We start from the raw sequence: 27,204 nt of genomic DNA on the forward strand, positions 1-27,204 counted from the left end.
TAATACTTCCAGATTGGAAACTAAAGGATTCTGTTCATACTACGGACTCCATTGCCGAGTTGGACTAACTAAGACTTCGTAGTTCTGTGAAGCTGATAGAAAAGTTCCTTCGCTCTAATTCACATTCTGTTGAGTTTGAAATTCAGCAGACAGCAGAAAGATTGAACTCCAGGTCCAGGCACCAGGTCATTTTCCCGTTGCAGTTCGCGTTCTTGCAACTCCAAGCTTCTCAGTTCTTTTTAGTTCCTTGGGGTGGGATGAGAGTCTACGTGGTACGTCGGCCGCTAAATGGTTTATTGTTGCCAGCTCCGGATGGTAGTTGATGATGATGATGATGATGAAAGTGGAGCACTCGGTGAAATGAGAATTGGGAAGAGAAACCGAAGTACTCTGAGAAAACCTACTCAAGTGACACTTTGTCCACCACAAATCCCACATGACATGACCTAAGCTCGAACTCGGACCGCCGTGTTTGTAAGCCGTTGACTAACCGCTTGAGCTATGGCATGCCCATTCTTCTCAAGTTCCTGGCCGCTCTGAAATTGTAAGTACTTCAGATGTAGTCTATGTGTCCCATTCACACAACTACAGATACTCGAGTGCGCAATATATTGTGACATGAAGCCTGAAAGCCGGAATAGTGGAGTTAGAGTAGACGTTGGTTGCTAGGCAACGACTCGGTAAGTAGCTTCCCTGGAAATGAACAGGCAAGCAGCAATAGAATTACTACTGTTTCTATGGAACGGCGAGGTAAACATTCCTCTATAATAACAAAGGAATTGTTATGAAACGGTGTTTTCTGGGGGGGGGGGTGGTGTCTATAGAACGAGGATCTCAGACAGCTGATACAGAATTAAGGGAGTCTCTTGAGACAGCAGTCGAAGATGATTGAGAAGAAATGGCGACTAGTTAGTTGAGTTGCGACACGCCAACCCGCCAAAATATGAGCTTGGGAGTAGGGAGTTGAATTGATGGATTAAGGCATCAGAATTATTGAATGCAGTTCAGTGGAGTTCAAAGCCTGGCAATGAAGAGAAGACTTTACGTTTGCTACAGTACCACGATATTTGGAGTGTGTAATTCAGTGATCCTGTTATAGTTCCTGTGTTAAAATCAGTTGTTAGGAAACGGATAGTGGAAACTGTACTAGACTGAGGGCACTAGTGTTTACAGCAGTGGTGAACAGTCCGTTTTGAGTCATAGATCCGAACCAGGCACCTCCCTAATACAATTCAGAACTGTTGCCGCTGGAATCAGCTTGCTTACTCCGGCATTGTTTGTGCAAGAAAACAGGTACGAAAATCAAGCGACTAACATCATGTGTTCTGAAAGTGGGCCAATGTGTCGAAGTGTGAGGGAAATACGGTGATGGTCATAACTTCTCTCAGGGTCGCTGCAAGTGGGAGATCGATGCCTTTATGAGGTGTTTCGAGTGCATATACTATTATATTATAGCTTATATTTCTTTCCGCAGCTCAACTTTTATGTAAATACACTGTACGTCAGAGTCATAGTTACTTTACGACTGGTGGTTTACGGCCAATCAGTTCCTCTTGGCGACAACCCCCTTGAGAACCACGACCAGAATTTTATTTTCCAGCTGCACACTTGCGGTTATAGTCCTTATGTAACATCCTCTCTGATGAGAGGATAAGTCTGTCGTTTACAATTGCTTCTGGTCCTCGCCAGCGCAGTTATTCTCAGGTTCGAGTCCAGCGGGGCTCATGACCATTACTTGCTCAGACTCGAGACTCTCCCAGCCTGGAGGGCCAGGTTTGTGTATTTATATCCTCCAAGCGTTGGGTTTCCTGTTGGGTGCGTTAATTACTTACCACCTTTTATATCTATAAAACATTGTGCTGACGAAAATAGATACAGTCTGAAATGCTGTGATACTCTATTCATACTATTACATGTCTAAAACATTTCTTAGGTAGCGTCATCATCAAACAGTGACGTAGATGGTTACGTCAGTATTAAGACGTTATTAAATTTTATTTGCAGCATACAATGGGGACGTGAATTGCCTTACCGGAGCTCTTGTTCAGCCTGTAAGGCTGCCTACTCAGGGCATGGCGTACCCCGAAATACGTTTTAGACAAAGTTTAGGACCTCTCAGTATGGTACTCACGTCGCTGAGTGCTTGGGACGGCTTGAGAACCAAGTTGCGGGGAAGGGAGCTCTCTGCACGGTTGGGGCAGCCCGGCTCCGTGGGCAGGTCGGGCACGATGTAAACCACGTGCTGCTCGAACTCGTCTTCCCGCATACTGGACAGGTCCCAACCGCCGTCACTGTCCGACGGGCCGCCGTCTTCCATACTCTCCTGGACAAAGACAAGACCATCCGAAATGAGAAGCTGATTACACTTACAACTACAAGAGGGATGAGGTGGATTAGGCATGTAGCACGAACGGGGGTAGCATTTTTGTTCGAAAATTACCACTTTGGGGATCTAGGGTTGCTCACTCATGTAGCTGTGCCATTCTTGAGAAGCTGCAAATTGTACAGCTACTCAAGAATTTCCAAGCATTTTATGGAACACGAAAGTTCATTGCATGTTCACAAGAGCCTTCCACTGGTCCCTATCCTGCGCCAGATCAATCTAATCCATACCATCCCATCCTATCTCTCTAAGATCCATTTTAATATTGTCCATCCACTTACACCTTGGTCTTACCGCTGGTCTCTTTCTTTCTAGGTTTCCCACCAATATCCTACATGCATTCCTCCTCTCCCCCATTCGTGCTACATGCCCTGCCACCTCATCCTCCTTGACTTCATAATCCTAATTATACTTGGAAAACAGTACAGGTTATGAAGCTCCTCATTATGCAGTTTTGATCTAGGGGTACAGAAAAGTTAAAGTAAAGTTGGATTTGAGAATATCACGACAGTGACTACGAACACTACGGTCTGCTGGGCCTCCACATCGTTCGCGGTAATCAGGAAATAGTTTGATATTTCGCATACAGCTTCCATGTTCATGATCGAAAATAATACAAGCAGGAAACCAGCAGAAGTAGTATACAGGATGGGCTTTAAGATAACAAATAACAGTGATTGAGGCTAGCTCTTTCTAACGGACCCAACAGAATAGGNAACATCGTTCGCGGTAATCAGGAAATAGTTTGATATTTCGCATACAACTTCCATGTTCATGATCGAAAATAATAGAAGCAGGAAACCAGCAGAAGTAGTATACAGGACGGGTTTGTTTGGCAACTAAAATACACAACGATAAAATACGTACATGTTTTCGTATATAACGGGTAAAATGATCAGGAGGACATAAAAATCTCTCTTAATTTTTAGTGAGGGTACATGGTTAGGTAATTTCTCGTATACTAATCTGTAATTTCAATTTTAATAAGTTTAGCTAATTAATATGAGGGGTTAATACGACATAAATTTCAATTATATGAACACAAACAGACCTAAATAAATATTTTTTTAGTATTGAGATCATAACCCAATTATCAGAAATTTGAAGACACAGAATGTTCCTAACGGTGCAGCCAAAAATATATTAGGATTATGATTTTTCCAATCGATTGCGCTAGGATTTCGAAGATGGCAATAACCCAGGCTTCTAGAGATTCTGAGAAGTTTTAAATTTGTTGTTGGAAGTGGTAGCACGCTGACTGACAACAGACAACAGTTACCCAGTTATAAAAATATTAGTTCATGGTGGGCGAAGTCGCTCTGTCGGTATAGTTCGCTAGCGGACTAAAAGACACGATTTCTTTTTACTTCAGCGCATATCCAGTTACGCGGCGTTAGAGAGGCAGACTGGCTGAATTTACAACTCCTAAGACCGGAATTGTACAATGAAAAGATTTGAATCAGGATAAAAGACAAAAATGACGCCAGGAATATCACATTATATTTGAAGTTCAATTCTATATTTGAAGGTAATACGGTGTATTACACCGCTCCAGAATATACATTTTTTTATTTTTAATGACTGCATTTTGCTGTGTGAGTATAACTAATAATTCAAATTCCACCTTCAACGCAACTATAATTTATTAACTTATATTCCACTGCATGTTTCAACCATTATAGGGTCATCCTCAGGTATTCTGATCTACACATTTTCATTATTGAGTTACAAAGCGTGTATACATATTTACACATATAAAATTAAATTAACTACTTTCCATGTTAATTTATATTCTAGCATCTAGATGTTGATTTAAATACAAGATACACACGCATATGGAACTGAAACTTGAAGATTAAAAGTTGATTTTAAATTAATTTAAAAGTGTCGTATGCTGTATTCAGCTACGTGTCTGCTACGTCAGAATATTTATTCCATTTCCGTGCTATCCCTTTATTACACATATATTCATGAAAAATTGCGATACTACTGCTGGGTTCAGAATCGTTTGTTTTCCTGTCTGCTACATAAAGAAATGAAGATTAAAATACAGACGACAACAATTTTTACTTATAATTTGTGGGTGTGAAATTTGGAATTTGGTCTGTAAGGCATAGATAATAGAATTTGAGATCCTCGCAGTGTTGGCTGTGAAAAGTTCTGTCTTCTGGGATATCACACCATCTATTCTGGTGAAAACCAACCGAGGTTTCGGGGGAACATATCGTCTCCATCATCAGAGGAGGGAATAATCAAAGCAAGAAATTAGCTTGAAGCAGGCAGCGAGTGAAGCTCTGACTTTCTTGCTTCATGCTGGTTCCTTGCTTGGCTTATTCTTCGATCCTGAAGATGGATGTGATGTATTCCTTCGAAATGTCAATTGGCCTCCATCGGATTACACGGTATTATATTGCAGAAGACAGAATTTTCTGAGTTCATTTTGTTTCACAGATCAGAGAGGGTTGCTACACGTGAGCTTGCTGCAAGGTTCAGCATCTTTATATGTTACTACCACTACAGCAATGGTTGGCTTTTATTTTGAGTTCTAAAGGAACGAGTTTCCTTCTTTGGAACCCTATTTCATAGGACTGCATCAGCGGAAATCAATACTATGGGCACTAATACAATTTCATATCAATATAGGCCTTCCTGTCGATACTGTGTGACTTTCAGTCAGAAGCAGTACCAGCGGGATCAACAGGAAACTGAAGGTGTCGGTATCCATCAGGACAACAGGGCAGGTCAGCAGACAAACAAGCCTGGACCTGAATTCAATATGGCTCCCCGTGCTACGAGATGGAAAGTAACAGCACGTGTAACATAAGGAGAAATACAACCATTCCTACAGACACGTTAAGATATCCTTCCTTACGTACCGACTTCTCTAAGCAAAGTAGAAACGTTACATCAGCTGAAGAGTTTATTTTCACTAGTTACATTTGCATAACACTAAAAGTGTCATGAGAAAAATATTATATTTTGAAGGGCAAAAGGTAAAATTGTCCCTTTGTTTAACTAATTAAGCACTACGTCATGAAGGCGTATGGAGAAGTGGACGTATAGAGCCATATTTTCTTGGCCTCGGTACTAGTTGGAGGTTAATGGCCACTTTCACGCCCCTGCCGCTTTGTCCCCGAAGAAAGAGACCCCGGTAACCAATGGATAGGAGGCTGGGTGCGCCACAGGGCCGGTCTGAACAACGTGGAGGAGAGAAAATTTGTTATACTATAGGGACTCGAACTCCGACCTCTCGGCCATCCAGCTCGTAGCTAGTCGTTATACCGACTGCGGTACCCCGACTCCCATTTTGATGGGTTATAAGGCCAAATTTAGATCCAAATAAATCTATTACATAGCCATAACTGAAGTGTGTCAAATTCATAAGGTAAGGTAAGCTAAAACTATCCCTGTAACAGTCCGTGGAAGCCCATAGGATTGTGACACGTCGAGGCTCCCACATATAGACAATCGGCTTACAGATGACGATGAGGTTTTCAGCCTTACGCGCCGGCCGCCCTTTACCGCCCCAGGAAGATTCCTGGTAGTCATTTCTGTTAGGGGCTTAGTCGACCATAGTGTGGCTGGAAGGATTAGGCCAATTGAAAAACCCAATGACCTCGTCGGCAATCGAAACAACGACGTCCCGGTTTTGTAGCATAGTGCCTCAACCAACTACGCTACCGCGCGTCCCCGTCAATTTCGTAAGAAATATTGTAATTTTACACAAAGAGAGTGTGTTATTACGAACTGGCGCAATATCGCAAATCAAGAAAAAAAAAGTGACGCTAGTGGAAGAATGACAGAGCATAAACGTTTTCAAAAAGGCATTCTGGAAAGAAATATGAAAGCTATCTCTTATGTTTGACAAGTTCATATGTCCTCATGTAATAAAGCCCGAACTACATGCTCGATTTCTGTAAAATTCTGTGCTGACCTTTATTTAATTTCTAGACACGTAATACAAGGTCTGGCCTTCACCCACGGCGATACATTTTTAGTTTCTGCTTTCAGTTCCTTTGTCGAAATTGTGTAACTATTGCAGTTAAAAATATATCTCTAAATAATGCAGGGATTAATCAATCCAACCTCAGCAACTGTTTGCTTATGGCGTTAGAGATGTTGTACTCTGAACTTCTGGCTCTTCTGGCCTGCGATTCATTGGTGTTTAAGAAATTAATTTGCAGTTACCAGCAAACCTAACTGTTTTGTACACTTTAACAGCACAACTTTTCACCATACAATTATATAACAGAACAGGTGGTGTAAGTAATTCGGCCACGGAAACATAGCGGTCATACGCATTAAGAAGAAGGGATATTACCTGAAGCTTAGACAACCTGTCTCAGTTTTCTGCCGGACAAGTTGCCTACTCAGCGCGGCACAGTTAGTGAACATTGTTCAGTTTGGTCTATGCTTTGGTTCCATGATAAATACAGAGTACCATTTCACAAATTTTTCCTTGACAGAGAATAATAATTATATCTGAACGAAACATGCGATATAATTTTCAAGGGGTCAGCTAGGGGAGGGGGAGGCACAGGCATGTAGAATATATATATATATATATATATATATATACACACATACATGTGTTATTACACTTTGTGTGTATGCACTGCGACCGCCTCTGTGACCTAGTGATCAGAGTTCCTGGCTACAGATCCAGAGGTCCGGATTCGATTCTCGGCGCTACCACATTTTCTGAGAAGTAGTGGATCTGGAACGGGATCCACTCAGCCTCGTGAGCATAATCGAGGAGCTATTTCAAGAAAATAGCGGCTTCGGTCTAGAACACCGAAATTAACAGCCGTGGGGATTCGTCCGCTGACCACGCGACACCCTCTATCCGCTAAAGTTGGCACTAACTTCGCAGGCAAGCGACAATCGCTCGGTCGTTATAGTTCGCTTGCGGACTGCAGTCCACGGAGGGTTTCTTTTTGTGTATGCTCTGTCATTCACGTGCTGTAGTAGTTCCCATCTATGCGCAAAGCAGCAACTTTGTCTGTAAACTGTGTCATCTGACACGTAAAGATATAACATCATTCGTTACTTTAATTGAGGAAGAACAGAAGGAAGTAAAGGTATTAAAGGGACAAATGACAGGAAGAGGTTGAAGGATGAAGATACGAATAGAATAATTTAACTCGTCGAATTTCAAAGCAGTCAACGGAGTTCAAATATCTGTATATAGTAAATTCCTATGAGTTAGCGACCTTGCAACGGGCTGATCCCCCAATCATGGAGTCCTACCGACTGTCTATAAGATTAAGAAACTGAAGTGAAACGATGCTTTTCGCAGAAGCCTTACGCTCTAGAGGGAGCAACGGGAAATATGGATGAAAGTAGTTCATATGAACGTGTATTGCTCTTACTGAAGTAGATGAAAACTTATGTAAAGGCAGGAAATTGCCCTTTCGGTATTTGTATCGAGTAATTATGTTAGTTGTTCAACAAACTTCCGAGCATTGCAGCACAAATAATTCTAAATAAGGCTTCATGTACAAGTATCTACATATACGCAGAAACCTTGGCGAATATGCTGATAAAATTTAGCGAAGTAAGTATGTGACGTTGAATTTGAGGTTCTCTCAGCGGTAAATACGAAGAATTACATCTTCTGGGATATAACGGCGTGTAGTCCGATGAAAGTGAATGAACGTTTCGGAGGAAAATATCGCCTCCATTTTCAGGGTCGTAGTATAAGCCAAGCTGTCTTCCTGAAGCTGGTTTCTTGCGTATCTTACTCTTCGACCAAAAATATATAGGCGATACGGCCCTCCGGAAGTCAGTTGGCTCTCACTGGACTACACGACGCTCTATCTTAGAAGAGATAAATCTTCAAATTATGACATTCCACAAACAGAGACACCCGGTGATACATTATCAGCGATTGTTCTGCAACAAACGTAAGCTTCATGACGAATTATAATTCAATGAGGCGTGCTGAGGCCTGTCGTAACCGCAGGCGGAGACGAAAACTCTTCTCCTGCATTCGAGCAGAGTCCCAAAACAGATGAAATCGCTGCAGATAAATTTTACAGAAACAACAAAATGTCAATCTAAACTGGGTCATTTTTACAAACCGTTGGCACACATTTCACTAGCATTTGGCAACCAATGTCAGGAGAATTGGCCGAGAGTAGGCGGAGCTACCGTCTTATGTGGGCGTCGCGTCCTCTGCAATGATGCGTACTCCCATGCAAGACTGGCTTACGTCCCTTCCCACACAGTATTATTCATTATTTTATTATTATTCTTAGTGGGGTGAGACTGAGTCTACTTGGTACTACGGCCACTATTGGCCCCAGATAGTACATGATGGTGATTGTGGAGCAATTGGTGGAATAAAAACTGGAAAGGGAAACCGAAGTACTCGGAGAAAACCTGTCCAAATGCCACTTTGTCCACCACAAATCCCACTACAGATCCAGAGGTTCGGGTTCGACTCTCGGCGCTACTACATTTTCTAAGAAATAGTGGGTCATGGAACGGGGTCCACTCAGCCTCGTGAGGATAGTTGAAGAACTACTTGACTGGAAAAGTAGTGGCTCCGGTCTAGGAACCAAGATTAACGGCCGTGAAAATCCTTTGCGCTGTCCATGCGACACCCTCTATCCGCTAAAGTTGGCACTAATTTCGCTGACGAGCGGCGGTCGCTCGGTCGGTATAGTTGGCTTGCGGACTAAAACCACGGAGTTTGTTTTATTTTCTTCCCAATTTGCCATGTATTCAACATAAAATTACATCTGGAGTTGATATGACGTATTTAACTGGCTTATATATCAACCCAGGCTTTCCTGTTATACTGCATCTGTAGCTAACATAAACAGACTAAGCTTTACTCATGTACCACTCTTTCGCTCATTTCCGTCCCTAATGCAACACAAACATTTTACAGTTTCTCCTTATTTTCAAATGTCATTAAGCTCATATTTAATTGCAACATGTTTCGGCCTTACAAAGCCATGTTCAGACAATTATTTACCAATTGAAACTGTCGCACTGCACCAGTTCATATGTCAATGCATCCCATGCTGCTGCATCCTGCCGTCCGCATTAAAATGTGTTTGTGTGCGAACGAATGTTCTCTCTTCCCTCCGCGTTATTTTCATTTTGTGGCGTCCATATTGTGGCCCCTTCGTGTGTAGTTCTCACTAGTCGGCCGTGTGTTCCTTGTATTTACCAATGCACATTTTTCTGATCTTTAGAAATCCCTTTTTTATTGCTAGTGGGTGGGACTAAGTCCCTTGTACTGCGGCCACTTCTGGCCTATTGTACCAGCCCCAGATGATAGGTGAGGGTGATTGTGGAGCAATTGGTGGAATGAAGATTGGCAGGGGAAACCGAAATACTAGGAGAAAACCTGCCCCAGCGCCACTTTGTCCACCACAAATCCCACTTGACCAGGCCCGGGATCGAACCCGGGCCGCCGCGATGGGAAGCCAGCGACTAATCGCTTGAGCTATGGCGCGGCCTTAAGAAATCCCTTACAGTAACTAAATCCACGCACTCAATTTGTTTGCTAGGCGCCTTTGTAGTTCCATATAGACGGTATATGTTTACGGTATTAATATAGTATATAGTATAGTTAACTTTCATGGAAATGCAGTGCTAAGATGTATGCTTTTGTGGGCGATGGAACCATGAGGACGTAGGCCAATGGGCACCGGTGGGTAGCAGTACATGTCGTCTGGTGTTGCACCCATATTTTTCGTGAAATAAAAATGACAGTTAAAAGAGTTGCGAATTGAGCCTGCATGAGTTTATGTTTATGAAAGAGGGGCGTGGACAGTCGCAAAATAATCTGCGCTGAAATAAAAGGCTCGAAAGGGAAGAAAAGTTCAGAAAGACTGATACACTCTTCATTGCAGGCATTTAGGAAATCTTTCCTGTCTTCAGCATCAAGTTGAATTTATTATGGTGAAATGAATGTCTCCTGATTCTTTGAGGCTTTGTGAAAATAATTTTTTAGTATGTATGTATTAGCCTGATTTCCTTATTTTGATAAAATCAGAGAGCTGTACGAGATCACCTTGCTGTTTCTTTGAATCCCACTCCCTTATTTCGTTTCTTGTTGTGTAGGTGGTCCTTGTCATATCGAAGGAAAGCAGGCTATTAAATTATCCAGGAGCTTCCGGTTTTTATTTTTTGCATCTTGTTGTGTTCTAAAATCAAGGTTTGGTAGCCGTTAACATAACGATATAAATTATATTTTAATAAAATCGAATAAATTGGATAAAAATTTCAACGTTTGATCAGTTTTGTGATTTCATTCAACCACTGCATATTTCGGTCGCATGGATTAGCATTAGATGGTTATTTATCAAATAAATAAAATATATATTAATTACAGAGTTAAATGTTTCCATTTTTACAATGAAAAATGTCGTAATATATTGTTGTATTATGTTTTAAAATATAAAAACAAGTCATTTTGTTGGACATTCCTGAACGTAGTATTTTAGATGCAACTATGGCAATGGACAATGTCTAACAATAAGAATTTTATAATTAATGTCTCTCTCAGATGCCGCCAGTACAAGCCACAGCTATAGCAAGTGTCACGTAACTGCGAACAAGGCCAAAAGTAACCTTGAATGCGCAGAAGAAAAATTTCAGACAAGGGGGTGGGTTCGAGGGAAGAACGAGTGTTAAAAAAATCCTCCCACCACAAGGTATGCGCGGGATTTGACTAGGAATGCGGGGCCTTGTTCGAAGTTACGTGACACTGTCTTTATAAAGGGCGCCATCTTTAAAAATTATGATCCTTTTATTAAGAATTATTTCAAAAAGCTAGGCATTACTCCATATTCATATATAATTTCAAACATTTGCTACATTTGATATTTCCGGTGAGAAGAGAACGTGACATCGAGTAATACAACAACGAAATTTTGACAGTCAACGTTTTATTTTTATCGTCTATTTAAGATGTTTTTGAGTTTTTAATTTCTTCGGGTGGGGTGACACTGATACGTCGGCCACTCTTTGGCCTATTGTTCAAGCACCGGGTGACAGACAATGAATGTGGAGCAGTCGGTGAAATGAGAATTGGTAGGGTAAACTGAAGTAATCGGAGGAAACCTACCCCAGTGCCACTTTGTCCACTACAAATCCCAACATGACCTGACCTTTACTCGAAGCAGGGCTGCAGGGGTGGAAAGCTGGCGACTAGCCCCCTGAGCTATGGCACGGCCAAATTTATGATGTTGCTCATTACAAATAATTTTACAGAGAATTTCTATGGTTCAGCACAGCATAACTGAAATGTCGGTAGAACAATACAGAGCTAATTACGCGGTCAGATGATAAGAAAAAGCACACATAAGTAAGTTCCGATTAGATGACGAACTTCATAACGAGCAGTCCTGGGCTTCGCAGTAACCGAGTTCATGACCGATTTACTGTAGAAGGGACAGTTTTCGAGCGGGTTCCTTTATCCCATGTCTTCTATTTTCCCTGTCATTCAATTCAGTTTTCCGTCTAATATTAATTTAATCAACGCAAATTTTCTCGGAAATTCTACGGCGTCGCAAAGTGGCCTGCGTATCAACCGTTACAGATAACGTGGATTCCTCCGGGCGCGTAACCATAGTGATATAAAGTTACTGAGAACTCATGTTGATGGCATCAAATAACATTATAAACTGCACATGCGCAATTTATTTTGTCGTTACAAGAAAGACGGAAAGAAATAAACAGTATGTTATCCACGCCTGTATACAATTTAATGTTATATAATTATCTGCATTAAATTGAAAATTAATAAGGAATATAATAGTGCCCTGATGGGATCAAATTATCCTATTAGTTTCATTCTATATCAAAAACTTTCCATGAGTGTCTACCCTGCTTCCTGTCCGAGAATAATATAACTTAATAAAGTGAATAAAATAAGGAGTAAAAGATGGCCGAGCTCCATAGAGAATACTTGAGCGTGGTCGTAATGGAAGCACTGCAAACAGCACATGTTGGAAGAGCTGCACCAGAACTGGGTACATCCTGTCACAAAGCGAGAGTACTTTAACACTGCTCTCTGATCTCGGCGAAGAAAAACAAGATACTGATAAAGAAACAAAAGAGAAATATATTAAATTATCTATCATGCTCAGAACAATGTCCAATATATTTTTCATGTAAATTCGTAAGTCAGATTTTCATTGTGTAAGATTTGAGGCTTTCACGGCGGTGACTATGAAGAAAGCAGTCTTTTGGGATTTGGCGCCGTGTACATGTGGTGTTAACACCACATATACACGGCGCCAAATCCCAGAAGACTGCTTCCTTCAAATTCTCATTACTTACTTACTCATGGAGCTTAGCCCTTCTTGAAGAGCCGCTAATCCTGCAGCTACTCAAGAACGTCCCAGCATTTTATGGAACCCGAAGGTTCATTACCGTGTTCACAAGTGCCTCCACTAGTCCCTATCCTGAGCCAGGTCAATCCAAACCATATCATCCCATTCTATTTTTATAAGATCCATTTTAATGTTGTTCGCCCACATACGCCTTGATCTTCCCAGTGTCTTCCTTCTGTCTTTCCCACCAATATCCTATATGCATTATTCTTCGCCCCATTCGTGCTACATGCCCTGACCATCTTGTCCTCCTTGACTTGATCATTTTAATTATACTTGAAGAAGAGTACACGTTACGAAGCTCCTCATTATGAAGTTTCTTCCAACCTCCTGTCACTTCATCCCTCTTCGGTCTAAATAGTCTCCTCAACACCCTGTTCTCAAACACCTTCGGTATAAGTTCCTCCCCTAATGTCAGAGACCAAGTTTCACACCCATATAGAACAACAGGCAAAATTATTTCATTAGGTTAACCTTAATTCTACCAAGTATACAGAAGCAGATACGTACATTAGTTAACTATACACGTATACACGACTGCACGGTGTCGCAGTCCAGTAGGTCATTCTTTCGTATCAAATAAACTCTTCCTATAAGATAAATTATTATTCTGGGAACTGATCTCGAATACTGGCTCAATTACGCCTACATTACTAATATCTATCTGCTGTACTGTCATCTCTATTCTTAGGGAACTGCATCTATTTTTAACATCTGTTATTTCCTCAATGTGCTTTCATATTGCTATTGGACCTTCCAAGCGACGTTTAACGTAGGCCACGGTTGTTTTCAATCAAATCTAGATTTGTGACCATGTTCCGTATATCATGACGCGCTAACAGACTTCTGTAAATTTCGTTGGTATCATAATACTTGGATCCAGTCCTATGGCAGCACGCATGTGTTGTGGAGACAGCTTGTTGAGGAGGCGAGGCCAAGACCCACCCAGGCCTGTAGCGCCAATTGGTGACAATAAATCTGTTGCAAGCGTCCGAACCCAATAATATACCGCACAATATTTAGAGCGATTTTTTTGTTAACTTTAGTAAGATTAAATGCCGCCGGCTTAAAAACGACAAAAACATATGAAAAGGATTAGATAAAAAGCGAAATTCGTATTTCAGTAGCACAATGCAGAATGTCGAATTGTAATATCTGTGAAAAGGTTTATGTGATAGGCGATATGGAAAAGTCCATTAATGGTCTTATGTAAAAGAGACTATAATATGTCAATACGGATATAAATCAAAATGGGGAACTAACGTTACGCAAATATTTCTTATATCGAATTTCGCTAGCTTTTGATTAGCCATTGATAATATACACGAATAAATTCATTCATGACTTTATATGTCAATAGGGGGTGGAAAATGGAATTGCCTAACAAATTTTCAGTGATATTCTCAGACGTCGATTAAAAAAATCATTCAGGCTCAGATATTAAGTTACAGACAGACAAATATAAACACCATATAGGGCGATGTTTTTCGCTTTTAAGAACTATCCATCAATTTATGAAGGTTACTGAAGCTAAGGGAGAGAGCCGGGATAGCTCAGTCGGTATAGCGACTGACTACAGGCTAGACAACAGAGAGGTCAGAGTTCGAGTCCCGGTAAGATCAAGAATTTTCTCTTCTCCACGCCGTCCACACATGCTCTGGGGCCCAACCAGCGTCCTATCTAGTGGGTGCCGCGGGCTCTTTCCCCGGGGTAAAGCGGCCAAGGAATGTAGCTGACCACACAACTTAAAATAATGCCAAGGTCAAGAAAATGTGGATCTATACATCCACTCCCCCATACGCCTTCATGGCGTGGTGCTTAATTAGTTAAGCTACCTTTACTGAGGCAAAGAGCGTTGGGTTACATATCAGTTAGGATACTTGTTGCGTAGACTTCTCCCATTACGAGTATGGCAGAGATGACGTAACGGAACAGTTCCCTCATGTAACTTTTCCGCGACGATGATGGGGCGACGCTGAATGCGTAATTGAGGAGGAGTGCAAAGCGTCCTGTCTTGACCTACTTTCCGGAACGCTGAGTGGGGGCTAAACGAAGCAAGATTCGCTTTGTAACTGCGCCTGTCTATTGTGTCGAAATAGATCTTAATGATTTTTATTTCCTGGACGCTACAGTGACGTAAGCGCCATGGACATTTCAGTATTCTGTTCCCAACGGCGAAATTTTATTTTGTAAATGTAACGAAAATAATTAATGATATGATTATTTCCAAGGGACAGTTTTTAACTCCCGAACGGTCCTCTATAAAAATAATTCTATAATGAGGTTCAGGTTGTCAATTTCATACATTTCCATACATGAACGATGTTAATGCCAAGCTTCTAGATGCAAACAATTTCGAAGATTATTAGAACCGATGAAAGTGAATGGTTTCCTAGATCGGACGAACCAGATCATAAATATTTAAATTAAATGCACTTTCATAGGAATAAATATTATAAATCAAGGACCTAAACTGCTTATTCTAGAGCCACATACGACCTTCCAGATGGTTTAATAGACTGACAAACCTCGAAGCAGAACATGCGCAAAGTACTTCAATGTTTCAAATTTTTTTTTAGAATATATTCGAATAAGTCACATAAAACATTTAATAACTCAAAGCTGGAATCTTATTATTTAAATGTATATCATTCTCACAGCGTGGTGCAGACGTGAAAGGTGAAGTTATTCTTGTGCTTAACTAAGTACGCACTACGTAGTGCAGTGGATATACACATCCACATCTTCACTTCGGCACTTGTTGATGGTGAATGGTCTTCTTCAAGAATCTGCCGCTTTATATTAGGGGAAAGAGCCATCGGTTACCATGGGAACCCATGGGGTGCTTCAAAGACCGGTCTGAATGACATGGAGAGAAGCCTTGCTCCTACGGGGACTCGAACTCCGAACCTTCGGTTGTCCAGCTTGTAATCAGCCACTATACTGACTGCGTTATCCTGCTACCGCCGTGGAGCATGCGTAAATTGTTCTCTTCCACAAGAGAATAACTTTTTTTGAAAAGACTTCTTGATGTTCCTCGCACGTTTTCAGTCCTCTGACATATTAACTTTCCAAGGCGCGGTTACACTTATGGCTTTACGGTAGAATTTGAGCGTGAACTTGTGTGGTAACAGGCAATAAACGGCTCTGGCCCACATCTGAATATGTGACAACACATTGCATTTTATATTGCCTTAATTTTGCTACTTGGTTTCTTGGGAGAAATTGATAAATGTTAACCTTTTGAAAAACAGTGGTTCTAAATGCATCACCTGTTTTAACAAACCAAAACCCTGTATTCTGCCTAAGAGCGCATTTGTGTGTTTTGTATTTTTCTCACAACAAGCAGCGTTTTCTTCCTCTAAACAGCAGTAACCAGTTGTCTTTGTAGCGGAGACGTAATGTGTTTTCTATGAGGTAAGAACAAAATTATTTATATCACTTGGAGGAAATTTAATCTATAAGAGGTTAAATAAAACGTTTGAAAGTCAGACTGGAAGAATCCATAAATGCGAAAATTATATTTGCAAAACATAGAAAGTGTCACGACAAACTGTAGAGGGGTGTACATAAAGCAACCAAATGTGGGATGTGACATATTTCCTACACATTCGCTGAGAGGCACGAAATGGTAATTTTTAACTTGTAAGTGTCATTAACAAGAGCTGGGATAGCTCAGTCGGTATAGCGACTGGATATGGGCTGGACGACCGAGGGGTCGGAGTTCGAGTTCCTGTGGGGCAAGAATTTTCATTTCTCCATGTCATTCAGACAGGCTTTGGGGCACATTCAACCTCCTATCCAACGGGTACCGGGGCTTCTTTCCGCTGGGGTGAGGCTGAGCACTCACCAACTAGTGCCGAGGTCAAGGAAACTTCCCCATACGCTTTCGTGGTATAGTGCTTAATTACTTAAGCACATGAACAAATTTTACTGACATTAGCAGCTAGAAAACACATACAAAAAGTCCATATATGTGGGTCTGATGAGATATGGCGTACCGCACAGGTTGCGAGTGGAGGAGGCGCCATCCAGATAGGGAGAGCAAATGTGAACATATTCAATGAATAGTCCCGAGCAGCCGATAAGTGTGCTCGCTGGTTTGGCGGTTGAGCTGTGGGCTGACAAACAGAAAGCCACAGCGTTCCTTTACGTTACCTAACGGCTCCGTCAGTAGGCTGTCCAAACTATGGGACGCCGACGACGGTGAGATGGATGAGAATTGCTCGGAGGAGACAGAAGTACTCGGAGACAATCTACCCCAATGCAACTTTGTACAACACAAATCTCACATGATTGACTTGTGATCGAACCAGAGCCAAAGGGTCACGCAATGTTACGCGGTGTCTCGTACTTGAACAGATCCTTTGGAATGAATTAAGCAATTCAAAATGGACGTGAGATTTGGAACCTCGACAGGGCAGGCTCATTGAGAGGAGCAGCAGGAGAATTAGCGAAGTGAAGTCAGATACAGCGAGAGCATACGAGGTCAGATGTGACAAAAGTGGGTCTGAAGCAATAGAAAATTATAAATATTCCTACAGAAATGGGAATGCTAACCTCCTTCTAAAATATCTTTGAGTGTACATCTTACGTTGATCAGCAAGTCTCATGGAAGGTTTCAGTCATCGGGATTTATTCTTCATTATACTTTAAAACAGAAAGTCATAATTTTCAAATGACGTAATTATCTGGGTCACTGTCTTGTGATGGCCCACCATCAAAAATATTTAAAACTCATGGAAAGATTTTGCGTCCGTAAAGGAATTATATGCCGTTCACAGTGGCCGCGCGGTCTAAGGCACGAACCGTTTTCGCCTGGTCGAAAACTGGAGTCACGGGTTCGAATGCCACTCACGACATGGACATCTGTGTGCGTTTATTCTGTGTTTGTGTTGTTCTGTGTGTAGGTAGCGGCCTTGCGACGGGATGATCCGTCGTTCAAGGAGTCCTATAGATTGTGTATAGAATTAAGAAACTCAGAAGACGGCCAAGGTCCAACAAAGGGCTGTCGAGCCACAGATAGATAGATAGATAGATAGATAGATAAACAGAATTTCTTTTCACATCTTTTATAATTCATTATTACGTAACCATCTTACCATTTCACGCTATGTAATCCGAAATCTACGAGTATATAATAATAATAATAATAATAATAATAATAATAATATAACTGAGGATCTTTTTCAAGGAAATAGCGGCTCCGGTCTAGGAAACCGAAATTAACGGCCGAGGAGATTCGTTGCGCTGACCACGCAACAGCCTCTATCAGCTAAAGTTGGCCCTAACTTCGACGACAAGCGGCGGTAGCTCGGTCGGTATAGTTCGCTTGCGGACTAAAATCACGGAGATTTTTAATTCAATTCAGTTCTTTATTATTTATGTGCCGAGTCAACAGCCGCAAGGCCAATTACAGACAGAGCACAGAGTAGATCCAAGTAATTACATTATGGACAAACACTACATAAAGTCAAAGGCAAATTACAGGCAAGCACTGGAGGAAAACACAATAATGCAGACAAGTAAAAATAATAATAAATATAACCTGAGCTACTGACTACACCGTTACATAAATAGATAAATAAAGTATAATAAAATCTTAAGCTAGATTTGTGCTAGTTCAATCTTTCAGCTCATAGGACTTGCTATAACTGTGACATAGGTGGTTTAGCGCCACAGAACTACATGGCTCATTATCCCGTAGTGTGTTTAGTGGGCTGAGGGCAATTGGAATTCAGGAAATCGAATGACAGAGAGACACGTCATGTGACTGAGCTTCCACGCTAGTACATTGGCGTGGGCCCGGACAATATGAAGAATGAACAGTTCGATGGTTCGTACAACACCTGTCAGTTTCGCTTCTCCGGATTCTCAACGTGGCTTAGCCATTCCACAGCAGGATTAAAACCCATACATACATGCCCCAGAGTAATGATACCATTTATTTTGTTCTTTCGTGTATTAATAGCACGTGAATAACGGAAACCAAAACAGAAATAAATAAAAATGGTGGCGCAGAATTTCGTTAAGCTGTTCTAATTGTAGATGTTCAAAATGTCGGCCCCATTGGCGCTCAGACACAACCAACGACGAAAAGCAACGTAAGTAAAATATGATACAATTATTCTGGGGCACCATGTAAATAAACTACTAATGCTGTTACGTCGTTACGTATGTTTGCAATAAGAGTTGGAAGTATTTACAGATATGATCAAAAGATGAAAACATTAAACGGCAGCAGAAAATATACATAATACAGTCCGTGTTTGCCGAGAGAATTTCATAGCTAGTACCGCTCAGTGCATAATGCTACTCTCCCAGCTTTTCCATCTTAGTGTCGATGTAGCAGTGTCTTGTTATGACTTCATAGTACGATATGTAGTACAAATGTAAGGGGATTCCCGGCAGCGCGGGGATTTTTCTTTTATCCAAGAATGCAGACCGGGTCTCCAATTCACTCAGCCTCAATCGGCGACAGAATTCCTTTCTCCGGGTGAAAGCAGCCACAGCATGAAATTGATCACTCACCTCCTATCCGTTCCTAGGTTAAGAATGTTTGGAGATCTACCTCCTATCTAGGGCTCTACAGCCCTTATGGACCTTGGCCTCTTTTTTTCGGTTTCTTAATTATATATATAGTATGTAGGACTCCTTTGACAGGCGATCAGCCCGCCGCAATACCGCTATCTATACAGAGAATAAACTCACACAGACATCCATGTCTCGAGTGGGATTCGAACCCAAGATCACAGTGTTCGAGCGAGCGAAGACATTTCATGCCTAGACGGCGCGGCGAGATCTACTTCCACTCCATCATAAATCTTCATGATGTAGTACTTAATTAAACAAAGGGACAAATTTACCTTACAAAACTTATGCTTTATTATTGTGAAGTTCATATATTTAAAGAGAGATTTTTTCCTGAATAATAAAAAAAATATTACGTAATCTCACAGGAAATGCATTACATCTTGGCTGCAACTATTAACTGGTTAACGCTGATTAGGGAAGTAAACGATTCATTCCAAGCTCAGCCAAGTATCGGATATGGACGTAGAGCCCGTTACACTATTCGAGAGACCATGGAAAGTGATTCATTTCTCTCCCACTGTAAGGTGAAGGCTGTGTGACCAAGCAACCAGTTGCGAAGTGTCATTAGACCGGCTACTATGTTACTGTTGGAGTGCAACTGGGTCCACTCGGCACGGCGGCCAATGATGGGCCCGGGTGATTATGATGATGGAGAATTTGGTGGAATGAAGATTGGCAGGGGAAACCGAATTACTCGGAGAAAACCCGCTCCAGCTCCACTTTGTCCACCATGAATCACACTTGATCAGAAACGGGATCGAGCCGGGGCCGCCGCGGTTGGAAGCCAGCGACTAACCACTTGAGCTATGGCGCGGCCGATGTCCTTGAAAGTTCCTTACTGACTTCCTAACGTCACGAATAATACAAAGAGTTGCGAATAACGAATAGGGAAGGATAGTTAAAAAAACTACCGTAAGAGTCTGGTGTTGACTTTTGTTTCAAAATTGTGCCACTTGCCCCTTGCATAGAATAGCACTCGCTAGCAACAAAGCATCGTATTTACAGTGTGATTATGGTAGGTTTTATATGGAACAAGAGGATGGAATGTAAGAGGTGCAGGGGTTAAAACTCTTTAAGCCGCTATCAGAGCCCCTAAAACGTCGCAACTGACTCCACCATAACGGAAACAACAGATCTGCAACGGGAAATGGAATTCATAATATGACCTATAAATCAGAAAGTAATAAAAGGATTATGTTCCCAATATGGTCGGTTGTATAATTTTAAAATAAAATTAAAAGGATTAAAATTGGCTCCATAACGAAATGATTTGTACGTACTGAAGCAGAGAAGGATCAATTTAGTTCCAAAATATTAGAACTTTAAATTGTATTTGGTTTAATTAAAAAAAAAATTGGGAAAAAATGGCCGGAGAATTTTCATGCCAGCAGTAGTTGAGATCATGAGAGGCAGGTTTCGACTGTCGCCTTGGGTTTCTACCCACTCAGACAGTTATTTTAAGCAGCAGTTTTAAAATTCTACAGCGTATTTAAGTTATAAACCATGAAATCTATATCATGACAGCCGAAGTTACAGTATAATAAAACTTCCGAAATGGTAACCGTGTTACAGATGAAATACAATCATTGCAGATCTAAAGAGTTCTATGAAGTTTATACGCAAACGAAAATGCAAATGCAACACATGCTAGCTGTAAAATCTTCAATTGTTCCCCGGTTGATGCTACATGACTCCCAACAATAGACTTCGCAGCTGTGATAGCAACAATTAATCAGTCTGTGGGGAGAACATTTTCCCTCAACAAGCTATGGCAGACATCACTTGAGCCGTTTAAATTTTATGCAGACTTGCATTATAACAGCGCGCTGTCTGGCTCCACGGATCGATAGCTAGGCTAGACTCGGCACTACTGACCCATTTTCCGTCTTTGTCACTCTTGCCCCAGTCATCTCTCCTCTCACTCACTCTCTCTTCCTCTCTTTCGGATGCCATTTTCGTTCCCGTATTGAACACAGGAGCTGTAAACTTGAAGAGTCGCATTTGTACACGATCTACGTACATTCTACCGGTTTCCAATACACGTTGACCAACCTAGCACATTGTCGGAATTTAGCTGCTTCGTTTCGCTTTGCGATGAAGACGCAATTACGTAATTACGTGTGCATATTTATGTTAATTATCAAACCATTTAGCAGAAGGCCGTAGAAAAGAGTTCGTAGTGAGAAAAATAATAATTTACGGGTTTATTTTTGCAACAGGATGGTCAAAACAAACAGGTTGAGATATGAGCGATATGAAATATAGAAAGTATGAGAAATGCTTACAATTTTTTGCCCGAACAAACTTAAAGGAACAGACCACTTGGAAGACTTAGGTGCAGGTGGGAGGAAAATATAAAAATATATCTTATAGATATGGTTCATCCTGGTCCGTCACACTAGCAATATTATAAAGGTTAATTAACACTGTCCAGTGTGACTGAAAAAATGTTTTTATTTTTTTAAATCTTTCATCCTTTGCTTTTATTTACAACATTTTGTATTATAGACCAATTAGCCTGCCAATATTGTGCGTTTCTTAGATGTAGTTTGTACAATTGTTGTTGATTTTTGTTTCTTATCATATAAGAATTTTATCTCATTGTTTATTCTAAGTTTAGTTACTTGTTTTTCGTTTGTTTATGGTTTTACTTGTCATCTTTAAATTTCAATTGGCATATCTACTTTGATGTTTCTCTTTTCTTGACCAGCTTCGATAAGTTTGATTAAAAAGGAAACAAACATTTTATCAGTCACATTGGACGGTGTTAATTAAATTTTATAATATCTTACAGAAATAGGATATTACGATGTACCCGTATATTCAAGTAGCTCACGATAAGGGTCATTATCAGGCTCCTATGAACGAAGTAGTGAACCTTCGTGTTCCGTTAAGACGAGGCATTTCTCGAATAAGCCTATTTACACGGAGTTCTGTGTTCGAACATGTAACACAGCATTCATGAATATGTCACAATCATATAACAAAAAGTTTAGGCAGAAATATTGTGGCCAGGTACAAATAAATAACTACACCTTTTATTTACCACGTTTGGAAAACCATGTAAATGCATTAATAAGCTAAGCTGATTAGCATATCCCTTTGAATTTTAAACATCATGTCTGGTGGGAACATTTCAAATTAATGTCTTATTTACATCTGTTTTGAAAACAAAACCTTACTACTTGAGCAGGCATCATTTATTACTTTCTGTGATATAAATCTCACATAAAACTGTTAAACACGATCCTGTGTTCCGGCATAATAGCTTGTCTAGCCATCGTCACAAAATAAACGTTTTTCTGCGCAGGCGCCATGTTATTTTCCACCTTAGACAGAAATAACCAACGTTGCGAAATCTATTACATCATAAAATTTGAATGTATACTGAACGAAAGATGACTTCAAATGACTGAAAGTGACTGGGGTAAGATATTACACTTTTTTTTTTCTTTTGGAAACCAGCATGACTAGCTTAATTGGGCTTTTGACAGGAATTTAGTCGAAAATTTGTACCACATTACTAATGGGCTGAGATAGCGCAGTCAGTAAATTGAAATAGTTACGAGATGGGCAGACGGGTTCGATTTCCGGAAGCTGAAGGGATTCTCATTTTGCCAGCATGTTGAGACACGGATGGTGTCCACCCAGTTGGCAAGAGAGTAAACAGAAAAACCAGAGGCTTTTTCTCAGGAGTTTACTGAGCGGCAGAAAAAAATGTCAAATATAAAAATAGTTTCCCTTGGAGAGACAACTCCCAGGAAGTTATTAATTTAGTATTTAAAAAATTAAGCACAGGGATGTCCAGAAACCCATAGATCAGTTGTAAACTATCCTGTCTTTCCCAAACGGAGTTTCGTAGAAAGAAAACTGCATGTTCAAGAAAAGTTCCTACTGGTGAGCTATCTTTGGAAGAAAAAGTATTGATTTCTATTTCTATAAAGAGGCATAGGGTGCCCACAAATCTAATACAGTACAGTTTAAAAAGTTTCTCATGTTGTCACTCTTTTACCTAATTACAGCTGAACATGAGCTGATACCTCTGCGGTTTGCTTGATCTAATGTGTTATGTCATGGAGCAAGAATTAATACATACTCTTAGGTCACATTAGAATATAATACAACAAAATATAACATTGTATAACGTCCAGTTCCATCTTGTGGGCTATAACGCCGTGTATTCCATTTGTCAATTGACGTTTCGGAGGAACATGTCCTTTCATTTTCAGTGTTGAAATACAACCAGGGCTCTTCTTTCTTACTCTTGGACCTTAACGACTGATACGTTATGTTCCTCAAAAACGTGAGTTGGCTTTGACCGGAATACAAGGAAGAATATAGAATTTACTCGTTTTAGAAAAATTCAAGGGAAATTTTTGTTAATTTTCCGTTTCATTCATTTGTGCGGTTGAGTCCACTAAAATCGCTTTGTCCATTATATTATGTAACTCCTTCCATTACAGAGGGAAAATCCGCAAAATCAATTAAAGTCGCGTTCAGGGAAAACCAATCGCTTGGGAAATGACCACACAGCAGCCTCCGTTAGGATACGCAGAAAGCCCCTAGGCCTATCGATAATTCCTATCGCTCGATTAGAGTGCCCTTGTTAGGATGCGGAGAAAACACAAACTATTCAGTGGCGATTTATCTGCACATGCAGGCTAGTACGAGAAAATTACATCAAATTTTCCTGTACGCAGGCCTGATAGAGCGCCTGCAGGAAGAGTGCAGCATACGCAAGCAAAATGACGTATTATTCTTGATACTTTGTTTAGGAATGCATTTTAACATTCTAAAAATCGTGACATTCTGTCTCCATTTCCGTCTTAAGGTAAAATGCAGAGGACGGCCACGCGACCCCTGCTCTGTACGACCCATTAAATACAGCTATTTTTCAAAGCCTACCTATGATATTACAGCAATGTCTATAAATTTTAGAACCACATGGTCATGACTCACATTATGACATGACCAAAGAGAATGCAAGGATAGTGTACCTATATCTTTTCTCAATACGAATAAGCCATTCATTTCGATAACATTTTATAACGAAATCAGCAACCTTATCTCTCTTTAGGTAAATAAGTGGTTCTAATAAATTTGTTTGTGCTCAATTTTAATCTCGACTTCAAATTTTTATATGACGCGCAATTTTAATGCGAAACGATCAACACTTAATACACCATAAGTTGACAGACCGGATATGGTGTGACGGTTTTTCGACCAACTGGTACAGGACATAAAACTTTTGATACTTGCACTGTTACAAATTTTCCTATTACTCAGAGAAATTACAGCCTTAATTTTCCGAAGAAAATTGTGGATGACAAATCTTGAGTAGTGTACCATAGATAGCATAGTGTCACTAGCGATATACCGTATTTACGCATGTATAGGCCGCACATTTTTTGACAAAAATTCAAGAGGAAAACTGGGGTGCGGCTTATATTCGAAATATTCGAAATCACACTTCATTTTAAAAAAAAATTATATTCATAATTAGTAATACAGGGTGTTCTACTCCTGAAATAATATTCCAAGAAAATTATTTTTTCTATAATTTCTGTCTGAAAATTGTGCTGCGGCCTATACACGCGTAAATACGGTAACAACCATCGCTGTCATGATGAATCTTAGGTTGTTTATGATTATTGTTTAGATTATAGCTCATTTAGTAGGAATCCAATAAATGATGGTAAACTACGTAGTGAGAGTAGGATTGTGAATAGTATGAATTTGAATATTGCCTTTCCGTTGATCATCATTGCTCGATTGATAAATGAAATATTGAATGATCTGGCTGTGGTGGTCACGGCTGATGTTAACAAGGAATATACTGTGAACTATGTTGCTCATAGCTTTCCTCCTACTAATGGCTGTAACATTTTCTTAATCTGTGAATGCGACGCACTAGGTCGCTGGACTTCATATGAAGAACAAAATCTGTATTGACACCAGTCATACCTCTTCCAAAATTCCCTTCTTCTTAAACGTATACAATGAAAGTGACTCTGTTAAAAGCCTCAGGGATACACGATTCAGCTTTATACTTATATTAAATGTAATTATATAATAAATTTTATTTCATAGGTTTCGCAAAACATTTAAGAATATTCTTTCGATTTCAGTGCAAAATTTTATTGGCTGCAGTCCGACCAGGATTAAGCCACCTAAAATATCAAACGTTCAGTGCTGTCCGCCTCGAAATGGTATTGGGCGATAGTCACGTAACGGACAGGTGCTTTTCCAGTTGTATGTTTCATTTGCGGGAGAACTGTCTCGCTAGATGTACTGTTATGTGCTCTGAAATCTGCAAGCTTGCAAATGCATTTTTGGAATTTCGGAGTTGAAATGAAGATCTAACAACAGTGCTACATTCTTCCGGCCTAGTTTGAGTTTTATACATTACGCTCAGGCGAGAGCAGGAAATATTAAACGCGACGATGTTATAATCACACTCCACAAATCTCGAGGGTATTTCAGTAATCCCTTGGGCTTCGAGTAAATTATTTTCTTGGAGTGAATGTGGATGGTGGATAGTGAAGAGCATGTCTGAAACTGAGAACATTGTGAAAACGTTCAATATTGGCAGTCCCGAGCAGAATTCTACCTAGACATCTACAAAACATTAATAAAACTCAATAGGCTAAATTCAATTGAGTACTTGTTTCATGCTGAATGTAAATGAATATGTTGGCTACAGAATACTTCTCCAGTTACGTGGCAACACTCCCACTCACTCATACCAAGAGTACCAACATCTGAGCAAAGGTAACCCGTGGTATTCAAGTACAGCTTCCCTTTGGAAGCCAACGTTTTATTACCAAAACTGCACGAACACGCGATTTTTCTGTAAGCACTCAGCACATAATCTCTTTATAAAATAATATGCGCATCCATTTGAATGTAGCGGACAAAAGAATAACTTCATATTTCCGGTGGCTTTGCTGTAAATGCCTCTATCTAGCAGGAAAAGAAAATTGTATGCGGTTATTTGAGTACCACAAATCTTCGACGAATTCTCTGTGGCCCAGTTGAATTCTATCATAACATATATGAATATAAAACCGTTAATAGCATAAGCACTTTAACTGCGATCTGAATAGGCCTACTGTTGCCAGAGCTCTAAGATTTTAACTCTCCCTCTTACCCGGGATCTTCTCGGAGCGCTGCCTTCGGGTACCTTGGGCTTTGGGTACAAAAATTCCGTATGTTAAATAAACGTAGGAGAACTCATGCAAGTGTGACTGGCATGTGCATATTTATGTATGTGTTATTTTTTTTTCGATTATTACTGATATGCCCAGCAGATGAAATAGTTCAACCTTGCCATTATTTCAGTTAGATTCACATAAATGGACACTGAAAAGTACTGAGAATACAGAGCATGAGCCGGTAGATTTCCTTGGAAATTTAAATGAGAGTTTCCTGGAGAATTATACTGCAATTTTGACACGTGACTACAGAGGACAGGGCCAGATTTAAGGGGAAGCGACCGGGGCAATCGCCCTGGGGCCTCCATAAATCACAAATAGAATCCACAGTTTTTATTGAAATATTTACTTCTCTAAATTAACCAAAAGTTAGTGTATTTTTAGTAATCATAGGAAACAAGAGGAACAAAAAAAGAAGGAATGTAATTCACTAAATTTTCTGTTACTGATATGGAACTCAGCATTTTTGTTGTTCTGGGGCTCTCACAACTGTAAATCCTTTAGGAGAAATATGGCAGGCTTAAACCCTGGCTTACAGAAGGGCTAACACGATAAGAACACGGTGGTCCTTATTACACTATTGTCCTAAGAATTACCGGAGCCGTGGTAGCGTAGTCGGTATAGCGACTGGCTACGGGGAGGACAACTGAGGGGT

The 27,204-nt window shown here is 40.4% G+C and overlaps 1 protein-coding gene across 3 annotated transcripts in view; it reads right to left on the minus strand.

The window, feature by feature from the left end:
- Positions 1 to 27,204, minus strand: part of LOC111865692 (PR domain zinc finger protein 1) — a 242,890-nt gene that overhangs the window by 40,639 nt on the left and 175,047 nt on the right. For all 3 annotated transcript variants that reach the window (XM_033751925.1, XM_023853912.2, XM_033751924.1), the window contains one exon: positions 2,132 to 2,323. In XM_033751925.1, the coding sequence (XP_033607816.1) occupies positions 2,132 to 2,323 (192 nt within the window). The remainder of the gene's footprint in view (positions 1 to 2,131; positions 2,324 to 27,204) is intronic.

This window comes from Cryptotermes secundus, unplaced genomic scaffold (assembly GCF_002891405.2).
Source record: "Cryptotermes secundus unplaced genomic scaffold, Csec_1.0 scaffold19, whole genome shotgun sequence".
Taxonomy (NCBI): Eukaryota; Metazoa; Arthropoda; class Insecta; order Blattodea; family Kalotermitidae; genus Cryptotermes; species Cryptotermes secundus.